At 42.6% G+C, this 15080-nt stretch overlaps 1 protein-coding gene across 5 annotated transcripts in view; it reads right to left on the bottom strand.

The window, feature by feature from the left end:
* The window catches only part of ATP2C1 (ATPase secretory pathway Ca2+ transporting 1), a 127283-nt gene that overhangs the window by 61136 nt on the left and 51067 nt on the right, over nucleotides 1-15080 (bottom strand). For all 5 annotated transcript variants that reach the window (XM_075921930.2, XM_075921931.2, XM_075921932.2 and 2 more), the window contains one exon: nucleotides 418-528. In XM_075921930.2, coding sequence (XP_075778045.1) covers nucleotides 418-528 — 111 coding nt within the window. The remainder of the gene's footprint in view (nucleotides 1-417; nucleotides 529-15080) is intronic.

Genomic DNA, 15080 nt, shown 5'->3' on the forward strand with positions numbered 1-15080 from the left:
ATTTCCATAAGAAAATACACAGAATCAGTCTCTGAATAGCCTCTTAGGGCGTATCTAGACTACACGGAACGGTCCAAAGAGGATATGCAAATTCTGCGGGAATTTGTATATCTTCTTCCGATAGCACTAAGATGCAGCTTTTTCAGCAAACTACCCCCTTCACTGAAAAACTGCTTTTCCTCAAAAAAGGAGGTTTACATGGCTTTTCAACAAGTGGGGGGGGGGGGGGGAAATCGCTGAAAGCCACATCTTAATTACTTTCACTTTCGAAAGCAAAGCAAAGCTTTCGAAAGTGCGATCGGAAGAGGATATGCAAATTCCTGCAGAATTTGCATATCTTCTTTTGACCATTCCCTGTAGACTAGATGAGCCCTTGGTTACTACATAACAGCTGTGAAGAGTTTATTTGCTACTTACTTGAAGAATGCTTGCCACTTCACTTACTGGCAATTCACTTGCTTTTTTTGAAGTTAGTACAGGAATCATTGTCTCATTTTCACCATTAGGTATTTGTTGAAAACGTGCAACCTAAGATACAAAAAGCACAATTGTTAATATTGTTTCCATAATTTCACTCAAGTGTGATCAAATCTGGCTGGCTTCACAGTACACTGAAGTCTCAGTTTTTGTGTTCAACAGTCAGCAGAGCACACACTTTATTTTTCTTATTTAATGAAGCATACAGTAATAATATATTTGTGCGATGAAGATGCAATTGTTAAACAAGAGTTTGTATTAACTTTGAGAAAGCCATTCAAAATTCAACTGGGCTAAATTCAGTGCAAGCTGAAATATTGGTGTGTCACTATCAGGAGATGTCATTTTCATGCCATTAAAAGAAGCGTGACAAGTGTTCCATCTAACAGACCCTAATGATTACATTTGTGTATAATCCTTAAATTCAATATCTTTAATGACTGAGCAAAACAGAAGCCATTCTGAGAATTCCCTGATGGATTTTGCTCCAGGCACACTGCTAGGTAATTCATGAAGGAGTACATCAATAAGGAAGCAAGCTGCCTGCTCTTTTTATTTTCTCATTGAACTGGTTTAAAGATGTAAAAAGCCTACATGAGCCAATATTAATCAGTCAGGTGTGATGATGAGAGTTTCACTTCACCATAATTCATAAATTGTAAAGCACTAAGATGTTTAACAATTCTAAACATCAGTGGTGGGGGACACAAGGATATTTAATGGATATTTAAGGTATGTGATCTATTAAGGACTGAAAGTATTCGTTACTCTCCCACTGCCCCTTCCACCCCCCCTCCCCGCCACCAAAAAAGAAAAAACACAACCCAATACAGCTCTCTCCTCCCAGTGTTCCCTATAAGCTGTGCTTTTGGGAAGCTGCCAAGAAGAGACTCGAATGCCACCCAGCTGACTGGCAGAGCTGGGAGCATGTGTTTCTACTAGCAGTGCACATCTGCACATGCCTCAATGTACATAAAATTAATTCCATATGTGAATGGAAAAAAGTTAGGAGGGACCATTGCCTCCTTACAAATCAGGCCTTCTCTTTTTTTGAAAGATTAGACAAGCTAGATATAGTAATAGGTAGGATGATGACAAACAGCAAACAACTGGAAACTAAGAGAAACTACTTTTATTCAGATAGTTTCAAACTTTGGCTTTAACAGCTATTTAACTGAAATGCTAACCAACAGCTTGTAACTCAACTGTCATGGTAAAGCATGTGTGCTATTTTAATTATAACCTAATGGGGGCAGTACCCCCTGCTCGCCAACCCCCATCTCTGGGAACAGCAGGCCAGGCTCTTCCCCCAGACATGTCAGCCCCAGCCTCTCACACACCCCTACTGCCTGCCTCCCCTGCCCGGCCTCTCCCGCGGGGCTCTTGTACATTTCAAAAGTAGGGAGCATAGGTTCCAGCACAGGACTGCTTGAGTCCCCAGCTCATCCCATTCTCCCCACATGCTTTGCTTTTGAAATGTACAAGAGCCTCACAGGGCTCTTGCTACATTTTAAAGGCAGAGGCACCCTTATCAACTAATCAAGCAGTCAATGGAAATTCCATCAATGAGTTGATTAATCTAAATTTAACATCCCTATCACAAACCCAGTTTTTGTCCTTTGAAGATGAATACTCTAGGGTTCTTCAAGTGCAGATTTTTTTCTTACAATTTCCATGGGCTCATGCCAATACAATAACAAATCTTTAAGATGATATTTGACCTGAACAAACATGAACGTAAATGAAAAAAATCTACTGTAAGCAAGTTGTGTTCTGCATAAAGAGGGCATTATGAACACCGAAAAATTAAATCCCTGTTTAGAATACAGTATTTTATGCTATACCAAGATTACTAAATGCAGTTTTCTATTTAAATGAGAAAGCCACATTCTTTCTGTATTCAGGTGAGGAAGGCTACACGTTCTGTTTTAAGAAATTAATTTTCCAGTTTCTGATTGCAACTTTCATCCTTACATGACAGCGATATAGTGGAGGAGGAGATTTAATTTTACTTCAGGAGACCTTTATACTATAAACAGGACACTGAATTCTTTGAAAAACAATTTTTAACCTATAAGCATGACTCTCAATGGTTTGGTTCTTATCAATACAAGAACTACTTCTCCCTCTTCTTCAAAAAGATCACTTGTGTTGGTTTCAGCTAATAATTCCTATCTTTGTTGTTTTAGGGCAGAGGTGAGCAATAATTATTGATGGGGACAGGACGGGGGCACTCCAAAAATTTGTGAAGTGGTCAAGGCCACATTCATCCAGAAACAAAAACCAGGACCATGTAGCACTTTAAAGACTAATAAGATGGTTTATTAGGTGATGAGCTTTCGTGGGCCAGACACACTTCCTCAGATCAAATAGTGGAAGAAAATTGGCACAACCATATATACCAAAGGATACAATCAAAAAAGGAACACATATGAAAAGGATAAATCAAATTTCAGAACAGAACCTAACCAACTGAGTTATAAGATCAAGAACACATATTCCTGCTCATCCCGAAATATAATTTATGCTATCATGTGCTGAAAGTGTCCATCTGCTACGTACATTGGACAAACGTCTCAGACACTTCGCCAAAGAATCAATGCCCATAAAACAGATATTAGACAGGATCACAAAGAAAAAACAGTTTCTTGCCATTTCAACCAGAAAGGGCATTGTCTCAACGACTTGATTACCTGCATCCTGCTTCAAAGACCTTTTCACGCCAGACTTGAAAGAATCCTCTGAACTGTCATTCACGCTTAAATTCAACACTTTATGCCTCGGTCTAAACAAAGACATTATCTTACCCATTACAAAGATAGCTTCCCCAATTATCACCTCTAATATCATTAGCTCACAGACATTTACCTCTCCTCCTCATCCCCCTTCTGTTCTGAAATTTGATTTGTCCTTTTCATATGTGTTCACTTTTTTAATTGTATCCTTTGGTATATATGGTTGTGCCAATTTTCTTCCACTATTTGATCTGAGGAAGTGTGTCTGGCCCACGAAAGCTCATCACCTAATAAACCATCTTATTAGTCTTTAAAGTGCTACATGGTCCTGGTTTTTGTTTCAGCTACACCAGACTAACACGGCTACATTTCTATCGCTATTCTACATTCTTCCAGGATATTAATGGAGAACGTGCACGATCTGGGATGACAGTTGGGTGCAGAATAGGGACGATAAGAAGCAGGTAATTTGCTAATCATGTAGTTGACAGAATTTTTATCAACTACACGATTAGTCGATAAGTCAGTAAAAGCACTCAGTCTCCACCCGTACCAGGTCCAGGAGCTATCCCTGCTGTGGCTTTGCATTTAGAGTATTAGGAGCTGGGTGGGTAAAAAGCATGGCTCAATCTCAGCTCACACTGGGCCCTGGACGCACCCCGCTACAGGGTACATCCCAGACCTGGCATGAGCCAGGACTGAGCCCAGCTGCCTACCCACGCAGTTCCTAATGCATTTTAAGTGCAGAGTCTCAGTTGCGGTAGGTCCCAGACCCAACATGAGCTGGGACTGAGCCAGATTCCTGGCTAGCCCACTAAAACAGTTTACTTGGGGCAGGGGGGAAGAGTGGGAGGGGAAAGAATGCATGTAGCCAATCGCATTAACCAATAAGCTTTTGCTTATCAGTTAACTGACTACACGATGACATCCCAAGTGCAGAAGGGAGCTCAGGGTAGGGGACTGAAGTGCAGAAGATGGTGTGGGGTCCAGGAGGGCTTATGGGCATGGGTGCAGAAGAGGATTCTGACCTGGAAGAGGGGATGCAGGGTCTGGAAGGGGGTATGTGTGCAGGAACAGAGGTTTGGGTTATGTGGGGGAGGAACAGAGATGCTGGAGTGTCAGAGGTAGTTGCTAGCCAGGAGGCAATTACCTAGGTGGCTCCCGGAAAGCAGCTCAGCGGAACCTCAGAGAGGCTCTCTGCCTGTCCATTTCCGCATGCCACTCAGGCTGCTAGGGCTATGTGCTGCTTTGAGCACCACAAGCCCAGGGGTGGGGAGGAATTATGTACTTTGTATGCTGCCAATGGGAGCTGCAAGGTTGTGTTGGGGTGGGCAAATGCATAAAGCCTCTCCACCCCCACTGGCACTCAGAGGAATATGGTCCCCACAGCTGCCATCTCTGAGCTGGGGGGGGGGAGGAAGGGGAAGGAGGGAGCACTGGGTCACAGGCCAGATCCAGTGGCTTGGTACGCACTCACAGCAGAGATTGGATCCTGAACTTCACAATTTGCTCCTAGCTATCACCTTTCAGGGAAGTGGATTACAAATGGGAGAACTCCTCCCATTGGCATAGTTAATGCCTACATTGAAGCAATACAGCTGTGCCACTATAGTGGTTTTAAGTATAGATAAGCCTGTGAATCACTATGCAACCAGACCCCTATCATGTTGCTACTAAGCAATTTCACCTTGATCAAGTATTTCTCTCCAACTGCTAAATATCTTAAGCTTGTTTGTGGTACATTAGGACGCTATCATTGTCCAGAACAGAAGAATACGAGTGTTAGAAAAATTAAAAGGAATTTCATTCAGATCCACAGGAGATGTGTCTGCCAAGATGAAAGCAATGTACCTTCCTAGCAGACTCTAGGAAGGAACAAATTCTGATCAAAGCACAATCTAACATACAACTGAAAAAACTGCCTCAGAGCAAAGAGAAAAAGAACTGTATCATTTGCACATGCATGACAAAGATGAGAGAAAAGGGCTTCACAGAATTGCATATAAATATTCAGACTTCTTTGGAAATAGGATTTTGTTCTTGGTGTGAAAAGTAGCACAGAGGGAAAAAAATCTGCAAGGAGACAAGTATTAATTTCCCACAATACATAGCAGTATTATACAAAATCAGTATTAAAAACTAAAGGACTCTAATCAACTGCCCAGGATGAACACAGAAGATGTGTGAGTAGCTAGGGCAATCAGGGGTCCCGTTTTTAAAGGGACAATCCCATATTAAAAGCTCCTCTGCAGGTGTCCCTACTTCCTTAAAAATGGATAAATTGTCCCATAATTTCTATTTCCCCCCCAACACCACTGGTGAATCCTGCTACTGGATGCAGGCTCTTCAACTGTCTGCCCATCAGCAGTGAGCATGGGGGTAGGGGGTTCCAGTGGCTGACAATAGGGATAATGTACAAGGCTGGTGGAGAGGCAATGATGCAGTATGCAGGGTCAGCTGCTTCCCTCCTGGTCCATCAGTGCTTCCCTCCTCCCCCAATGCGTGCTGGTAGTTGGACAGTATGGTCTTGCCTCCCTCCCCTTTCTAGTGGGCTGCACTGGTTGGTGAGTTCAGGAAGGTGCCTGGCAGCCGGCGGTTGTGTCCCCTCTACTACTCACCCTTCAGCCCTTTACATGCACCACCTCTTGCTATCCTCTGCATGTTTTATCCCTGCAACTCTCCCCTACCCCCAGCCCAGCTGGCTCCTCCATATTTCCCCTAGGAAGGGGCATTCCACTCCCAACGCTGCAAGGAAAACCAGCCCAACAGGATCCTGCTCACTAACAGCCTGGCCAGCAGGCTCCTTTCTTGATCTACTGTATCTGGCTAGGCCAGTACCCCAGAAAAGCCCAAGACTTTCTGGCCTAGGCACTTGCAGAAAGAGCTGAGCCCAGCATGTGCCAAAGCCCCACACTGCATTTGTACAGAGAAGCCGCTCCAACTCTCATCTAAGCTCTCAAGTAGCAGGTGGGGGGACAGAGCCGATTCCAGCCTGTTTACATCAGAATCTGCAAGCTCCACATCAGCCCCAGGAGGCATGGGGTTAAACACCCTCTTCACCTGCCTTGGGTCTTGCTGCCAGGAAATGTAGAGATGCTCTATCCCCTGGGCACCTTGCTGAAGCCCCTGCAGTCAGGCTCCCTGGGGGCACAATGCATCCTTAGTTTTAACTTCTTCCTGCCTGTGCTGTAGCCAGGGAACAGGAGGTAGCTGGGTTACATTGGTGGCCAGCAGCAGCCTGGAGAGGTGAGCTGCCTTTTGACACTGTACAGGCAGGAAGAGACAAGTTGCTGCCAGCCACACAGAAGCAGTGATGAAAGGACAGAGATGAGCGTTGCAAGATCATCCCTTCCCCACTCCTCCTTCCCTGTGGCTGCCATCAGCTCAAATCCCTTCCCTCCCACACAGTGCCAAAAGGCTGCTGCTGGCCACATGTTGGTATGAACCCTTGCAGAAATCTGGGGAGAGGTGCATGTTACCCTGCATGCCCCTCCACATGTTGCCCCAGGAAAACACTGAGCCAGGTACCAGGGGAAGTACATCTGTTCTGGGGCCCCAGCCAGAAATGGAAGGCAAAGACTAAGCACCAAACAGGCAAGGTTGAATCACTCGTATCAGTCAGTCACCACCTACTCCCACATTAGAGGGGTATACAGTAGGCTGGCAGTCACGCCTCCCCATTTGAGCTCTAAAGCCTTAAAGAAAAGAAGGTAAATAAAAAGAATCTAGCTACACAGCTCTTTCACAAAAGTTCAGTCAACATGTTAATTTGAGTGTTTGTACAATTGATTGCCATTGAACTTCTTTGAAGGAGTCATTTTACCAGCTGTCCTGTGTTCAGCATAGGGGAAAAAAAAGTCACACCAGAAGTAGCAATAATGAGGATGTTTAAAAAAAAAAAAAAAGAGACACCAAAATATTATTCAAAACAAAAAAGCAGACCATTTAGAAGACTAATCAAACTAGCTGTCAACTTGATTGATGAATGGGTTGTCTACTATTCTTTTCCTCCTGCTCTCAGATGAACTTTACATAAAGCACAGCAAGAGATTTCCAAACAAAAAAACCATTAGTTTTAAGCTACTTGTCTTTCCTGTTACAGAAACAATAATCAGCAGAGGACTTAGCAAAAAGTCAGGAACTCAGGGAGACAAGGGCAAAAGTCTGAAACCAAAGCAAGGAACAATATACCCTGAAGCAGAGTATCAGTATGCAAGAACATTCTTATAATAAGTGAAAAAATTGTGCTCTCAGTTCAAGATAATATTAGAGTATAAATAAGACCAGCAACCAATAAAACCACAAACATTACTTCTTGGGTTCAATGTTAGGTGGCCGCTCTGCAAATTTCCTGGATGAGTCGTTCTTGTGAGCCAGCAAAGAAAGCAAACTTCTCCCAAATAAAGATCCCTTAATGCAAATGTGGTGTGTCAGACACATTCGTTAGCAGTAAAACATATAAAATGAACTTCATCTTCCATCTCTGTTGCGAGTGCCTTACAGTGATGGGCAACCAAAACTAGTAAGGGGGCTGCATTAGGGATACAAAATTCTGTTTAATTGGTTAATCAGTTAAAAGTGATGTTTAACCACTTAACCACTTTAAGGGGGAGCTAGGCAACCTAGCCAGGGGCTGCTCCAGCCTAGCCATGAAGCAGCTCTTGTCCACGGCAAGCCCTGCACACACCGGTTAACCAGAACCGGTAAGCACCACCAATTAAGGATGATTCTTTTTGGTTAACCTTTCACATCCCTAATGGTTGCATAAGTGGGACTCCATCTCAATTGGCCACATGACCAGTTATGGACAACCTGTGTTCCACAGCCTAGTGGGGTTCCACCTGTGGCCTGCACACCCTTTCTGCCCCCTTCCTGCATACGCCTCTCACACACTGCACTTACTTTCCTCTTCCCATTCCCTCCCAGCACTTTCAGAGAGCCATGAATCCACTGATTCATGCTCTGTCCTCACTCCTCTCTCTCCTTCCCAAAGCCTGAACTGCCATGAACAGCTCCAGAGGTTGTGGGAGTGGGGAAGGGGAGGGAGGAACACAGACAGGAAGTGAGGGGGTTACAGATGGAACCCCACTGGGTTGCAAGTTGCCCACCACTGCCTTAATGTCCTGTCAGACCTGATGTATGGAATATAGGTGAGTCTTTAAGGTGTCAAAGCACATTCAATCTGCCAGTGTCTTAGTGTCAAAACAGGTCATTGTCTAAAGTCTTTCAGCACACACGCGGGAAGAAGTCTATGGTATCTTCAAAAAGCTTGCTCTTCAAGGTTGCAAGTTGGCACCAGAGCTGCTGAGAACACACTGAGGTGCTCAGTGGCAGGGTGTTTAAAAATCAATGATTTTTTAAAGCATTTTGTTATTTAGATCCATTTTTATAAAATGCTTTTTTAAAGAAAATCTAAAGGTATTTTTAATTAAGATGCACTATAACTCAGATATCATCATGGAATAAGGATTAGAAATTCTAATTCTATAGCATGAGACAATATATTCATGCAATGTTTAAGGAAAGTTTTGTAAATGAATTCCAATAGTTCATGGATTAGGAACTTAATGTTATGGGGGGTCCAGAGGTTTCTGTAAAGACCTATGTTAATCTTTCCATCTACCCAATGGGACTCAGTGCTCAGTCTAGAAGATACCATCAGATGCTTAGTTTTGCAGTTCTCAAATGGTGAATTTGTGCCTCCAGAGATAACATGCTTGTTAATAGCAAAAATGTTTTTAAATAAATTTACAAAGGTGAGAAATAAGACCTCAACCCTATTATTCCTCTGCAAATTTGTCAATCCAGAGTCACTCTCTTACCTCTCTACCAGTACAATGTTTCAAAAGATTCAACGAACAGAAGATTGTTAGGGTGGAACAGATCTGGACAAGGAGAAGAAACGGGCAGGGGGACGGGCAATAGAAACAACAGAAACAAAAAAAGTCAAATTGTTTGAGCAGCATATTTCAGAAAGCTTTAGGAGCTGTTTCGTTATAAGTCCTTCCATTCCCTGATCTTACATGGTTAAAAAAAAAAAAAATCACTCAAATGAAAAAGTCAACTGCTTGAACGCAAATCAAAGAAATTCTCCCTTTTATATCGTTTTGCTAATTGTCCATATTTTTTAACTTATCCTGGATGTATATTGGGATGGCCTATACCATATATTTTCACTAGAGACTCGTTTGGGAATACTTTAATGAAATTCCTATACCTGAGTTTGCATGCAAAATGCAAACAGTGAAACAAAGAAATGCAAGGCCTGGATAAAACATCATGAGAAGTGTTCCTTCTCAGGAGGAAGCTGCACTGATGAAAGGAACATGTCAGAACATGGAGGATCGTCAGGTTGGTAAACTTTTACTTCATACTTCTTTAAGGACTGCCTGTCTTTCTTCTGGACTATTCTCCAATTCTCATGTTTCAGCAAAAAAATATAGTAGTTATTCTATTTATTATCATTTTTGATGCAGTTGTGATAAAACTAAGAAGCTGAAAAGGAATATCTTCCTTTTACAATTTCACCTTTAAAGTAGAATTGAGTGTCAGGGATATGAAAGTGTAAACATATATCCATGATTAACAGATGAGCCTGGGCTTATTGGTTAAAACTCAGTTACATACAGTCTCTCCCCACAACACACACACGTGTAAGTAGGCTCCCCGCACATACTGGCTCCCATGAAGCTGCTTTCCCATCCTTCCATCCCCCACTGCTGCTGCCTCTAAAAAGCCATCTCCCCACGAGTACAGGTTCCCCAGGAGCTGCCTGCTGTGCCTCTCTCCACACTTGTAACTGAAGATTTCTGCAGGTATACATTTAAGTACAGCTGCTCTCCAAGTTACAAACAAGTTACGGACCAACAGTTGGTCCGTAACTCCAAGTGTTCGTAACTCAGATCCCCCCATAGAGTTACATGGCGACCGTGCTGTTCATAAGCGCGGATCGCCGTTCGTAACTCGGATCCACATTTACGACCGCTCTGTTCGTAAGTGAGGATGGTCGTAAGTGGAGATGGTTGTAACTCGGAGTGGCTGTAAAATGTATTTTACCATCCCTAGTGCCAATTAATGCAATGATTAGTACTAAATGAGCAGTGTGGTAACTAACTGCATTGACTTATTTTAAGAGAATCTATCCTCAAAAGACAGGATTCTGAAGGCTGGCTACCGTCAAGATGACCATCATTTTTCTATAGTTTCAGAGTTCTGCCAATAATAGGATTTCAGTCACATCATGTATGTCAAATAGCCACAGTATAGCATCTGTAGCAAAAAGAAAACACATCTCAATCATCCAGAAACAAACAAACAACTTTGTGATAAGAACCAGCAGATTACTGCCCCTGTATAAACCTATGGTACGCCCACATCTTGAATACTGTGTACAGATGTGGTCTCCTCACCTCAAAAAAGATATTTTGGCCTTGGAAAGGGTTCAGAAAAGGGCAACTAAAATGATTAGGGGTTTGGACGGGTCCCATATGAAGAGAGGTTAAAGCAACTGGGACTGTTCAGTTTAGAAAAGAGGAGACTGAGGGGGGGATATGATAGAGGTACATAAAACCATGAGTGGTGTGGAGAGGGTGGATAAAGAAAAGTCATTTATTAGTTCCCATAATAGAAGAACTAGAGAACACCAAATGAAATTAATGGGTAGCAGTTTAAAACTAATAAAAGGAAGTAGTTCTTCACACAGCGTGTAGTCAACCTGTGGAACTCCTTGTCAGAGGAGGCTGTGAAGGCTAGGACTATAATAGAGTTTAAAGAGAAGCTAGATAATTTCATGGAGGTTAGGTCCATAAAAAGCTATTAGCCAGGGGATAGAAATGGTGTCCCTGGCCTCTGTTTGTCAGAGGCTGGAGAGGGATGGCAGGAGACAAATTGCTTGATCATTGTCTTTGGTCCACCCTCTCTGGGGCACCTGGTGCTGGCCACTGTCAGCAGACAGGCTACTGGGCTAGATGGACCTTTGGTCTGACCTAGTACGGCCATTCTTATGTTCTTATTACAGAGATACTTGATGATAAAACTGCCCAGTTTGTTTATGAAACATACTCTCCTTTTCATATGATTGAGAGCCCAAACTCAATTAACATGGTGCAGTCATTAAGACCAGTCCACTTAGAGCAAATGTTGCAGGCAAACTGCTGAATAAAGTTTATGAAAAAGAAATTGAGCAGTGTGCAAAAGATCTAGAAAATAGAGGGTAGAACTGTTAGCTCCACCCATCAGAACTCAGGTTATGCCCACAATGATTCTGTTAAGTATCAGAGGGGTAGCGGTGTTAGTCTGAATGTGCAAAAGCGACGAGGAGTCCTGTGGCACCTTATAGACTAACTGAAGTGTAGGAGCGACAACAATGATTCTGTTGTATGTGCTTGCATGGCAACAGAAGAAGGGAATTCTTCCTTACAGAAACAATGGACACATCAAGAAATGCACACACAGCGGAAAACTTGCCAGAAGTAGGAGTAAAAGCCATAACAAATGGAAAAAATTCAAATGTCTAGTATAGCAGCATTGTCTTTGACCAAGCTGCAATGTATCCAAAATTAAAAGCAATTTAAGAGAGAGCAAGAGAGTCCCAAACTAACAACATATATTTGCAGTGCTCATTTTATGCACCTCCTAACCAAGACTTCAATGTTCCAGAAATAAAGAAGTGCACCGGGCAGCCGGACAATTGGAGCTGCTCTGCCCCGGGCTTCCCCAAGTCAGCCACTGGTCAGTTTCAGCAGCGGCTGACTTGGGGAAGTCTGAGGTAGAGCAGCTAGGGTGCTGCCAGGTTGGTCCCGCAGCACCAATGGGCGCATCCCCCCCCCACTCCACTCCAGACCCCTCATAGCCCCCCTTTCCGATAGTCCAGCATATTTGATAATCCAGCACTCCCTGGGTCCTAAAGGTGCCAGATTATTGGAAGTTTACTGTAGTAAACTAGTGTAGGTGACTGTACTCTTCCACTAGGCTGTCAATGGTATGTGTGTCTGAGTAGCTTCAAGTCATTGAAGGCATTTTGAAAGTACAGGAGATTAAAATATTTTAGTTCTCTTGAATCACTTAAAGTCAGTTATCTACTGGGCAGAGATCCGTGGAGATGACGACACCAGGAAATCAAGACTATTCATAGTGGGCCCTGATGCTCTCTTCCTACAGCATACAATTTATAAAGCAGCAATTTGAGTTTCTAAAGATGAAAAGTGCTACTGTAAGTACAAACATTCTGTAAGGCATTATAAATGCTTAAACAAATGCATACACTTCAACTGCCATACATAAAGTTACTAACACTAAAAAGCTTGGAAACAAGTTTGTTTATATATTTGACATGTGCAACTCAGTTTGAACCAACGAATTAAAAGATGAAAAGTTAACGTAAAACTGAAATGAGAAAAGTGCCTTGGTTTGCAAACAATTCATCATCTACTTCTATGATAACTAGAAAGTAGTTTTGTTATTAACAAATGCTCCATGAGTTAATATTTCTACACCATCAGGAGTACTGACGACAATCATGCAACTTCAATTACTTAAAACTAAAACCAATATATTCGCACAACTGTTTATTACAGCTCACAATGTCAAAAATGTTAACACCTTGCTGAGTTTTATCTAGCAGAACTCATGCTTTGGAATAATTTTCAAAACACTGAACTCTGGGACACATTCTTTTAACATTAGCTTGCTGCAAAATTAGCCTACTTCAGGTAACAAGTTTTCCTGCAGTTGTTGCTGAGAAAAGCTTTTCTGTATTCAATATAGTCTTCATTTTATTCAGCGTTCGGATCACAGACGAGTAGTAAAGGATTCTATAATACAGCATGTCTGGTGAAGACGCTCTACACAGATGTAATAAAACCACCTCTACAAATAACAGAAGCAAGAGACCACCTCGGCTTAACGGGAGATCTTACATGATCTAAAAATCAAAAAGGAATAATAAAAAGCGAAAACTAGGTCAGATTACAAAGGATGAATAGAAGTGAATGCAAGTATGCAGGGGCAAGATTAGAAAGGTAAGAGCACAAAACGAGCTCAGTCAAGCTAGAGACACAAAAGTCAACAAGACGACATTCTACAAATATATTTGAAGCAAGAAAAAGATGAAAGACAGGGTAAGCCCACTGCTCAGTGAAGATGGAGAAACAATAATAGGAAATTTGGAAATGGCTGAGGTGCTTAATGACTTCTTTGTTTTGATTTTTGTCAAGGCGGATGGTGAAAGGATGACTAACAGTGAATACAGGCAGTCCCCGGGTTACATACAAGATAGGGATGTAGTTTGTTCTTAAGTTGAATTTGTATGTAAGTCGGACTGGTACATATTGTAGGGGAAACTCTAGCCAAACATTTCTCCAGAGCTCAGTTTTATTCTCCCACACCTCACTTCCCTCAGGCCTTTATTCTCAAGCTGAGGTGTCTGCTGAGAAAAGCCACTCCGCGTCTCCCTGGTCTGCTGGGGAGGGGGGCGCTAGCTTCTCGTCTCCCTAGTCTGCTGGGGGGAAGCAGCTAGTGCGGGGTTGCCTCATCCCGTTTGTAAGTAGGGATCCGATGTAAGTCGGATTTATGTAACCCGGGGACTGCCTGTACTAGTGGAAATGGGGTAGGTTTAGAAGTTAAAATAAAAAAACAAGTTAAAAATTACTTAGAGAAGTTAGATGTCTTCAAGTGACCAGGGCCTGAGGAAAAGCATCCTAAAATACTCAAAGAGCTGACAGAGGAAGGATCTTAGCCTTTAGCTATCATCTTTGAAAAGTCGGAGAGATATCAGAAGACTGGAAAAGGCAAATATAGTGCCCATCTATAGAAAGGGAAATAAGAATAATCCAGGAAAATACAGACCACTCCGTTTAACTTTTGTACCAGGAAACATAATGGAACAAGTAATTAATGAATTCATCTGTAAGATAAGAAGATGATAGGTAACAGCCAGCATGGATTTGCAAAGAACAAATCATGTCAAACCAATCTGATATCTTTGTTAGGATATCAAGCCTTGTGCATAAGGGAAAAGTCGATTTGGTTTACCCTTAGATTTTAGTAAAGCATTTGATATGATCTTGCATAACCCTCTTATCAATGAAGTAGGGAAATGGGGCTACTATAATATGGGAGCATAACTACACTCTGATAATGGTTATCCAGCCAGTTAACAACAGTTCATAATCATGCTGGAAGGGCATAACAAATGAGGTTCCACAGGGGTCTGTTTTGGGACCCGTTCTGTACAATATCTTCATCAACAATTTATAAGATGGCACAGAGAGAGTACAATTACGTTTACAGATGATACCAAACTGGGAGAGATTGCTGCTACTTTGGAGGATAGGGACATAAATCAAAATGATCTGGACTAACTGGAGAAATGGTCTAAAGTAAATAGGATGAAGTTTAATAAGGACAAATGTAAAGTATTCCCTGTGACAGGGTATAGATGGGTAAGATGACCTATCAGGGACACCTCCTGTGGTGCTGACACAGTCACTGCCACTCACCTTCCTGCTCTCTGGGGCTCCTCACCACCCAGTCTTGCTAGGCCAGCTTCGCTGGTCTCCCCTAGCCAAGGCCTGGAGCTGAGGTCCCTGCCCCCACCAAGAAGCAGTACAGACACTGAACCATTCCAGGTCCAAGCAAAGTGCAGTTTTGGGCCCAGCCTCCTGAAAGAGCACACCCCAGATGGGATCAAACCCCAAAGAATTAGGTAAGCCTCCTTTAGCAATGAAAGGGGGAATGTGCACACTGGTTGCCCCCCCCAGGTAACTATCGCTTACACTGGGTTTGATAGAAAATAAAAATGGTTTTATTAAGTTGAAGCAGTAGGATTTAAGTAGTAATAAGTGAAAGTAGGCAGAGCAAAGTAGGTTA

Source organism: Pelodiscus sinensis, chromosome 2 (assembly GCF_052426305.1).
Source record: "Pelodiscus sinensis isolate ZL-2025 chromosome 2, ASM5242630v1, whole genome shotgun sequence".
NCBI lineage: Eukaryota > Metazoa > Chordata > Testudines > Trionychidae > Pelodiscus > Pelodiscus sinensis.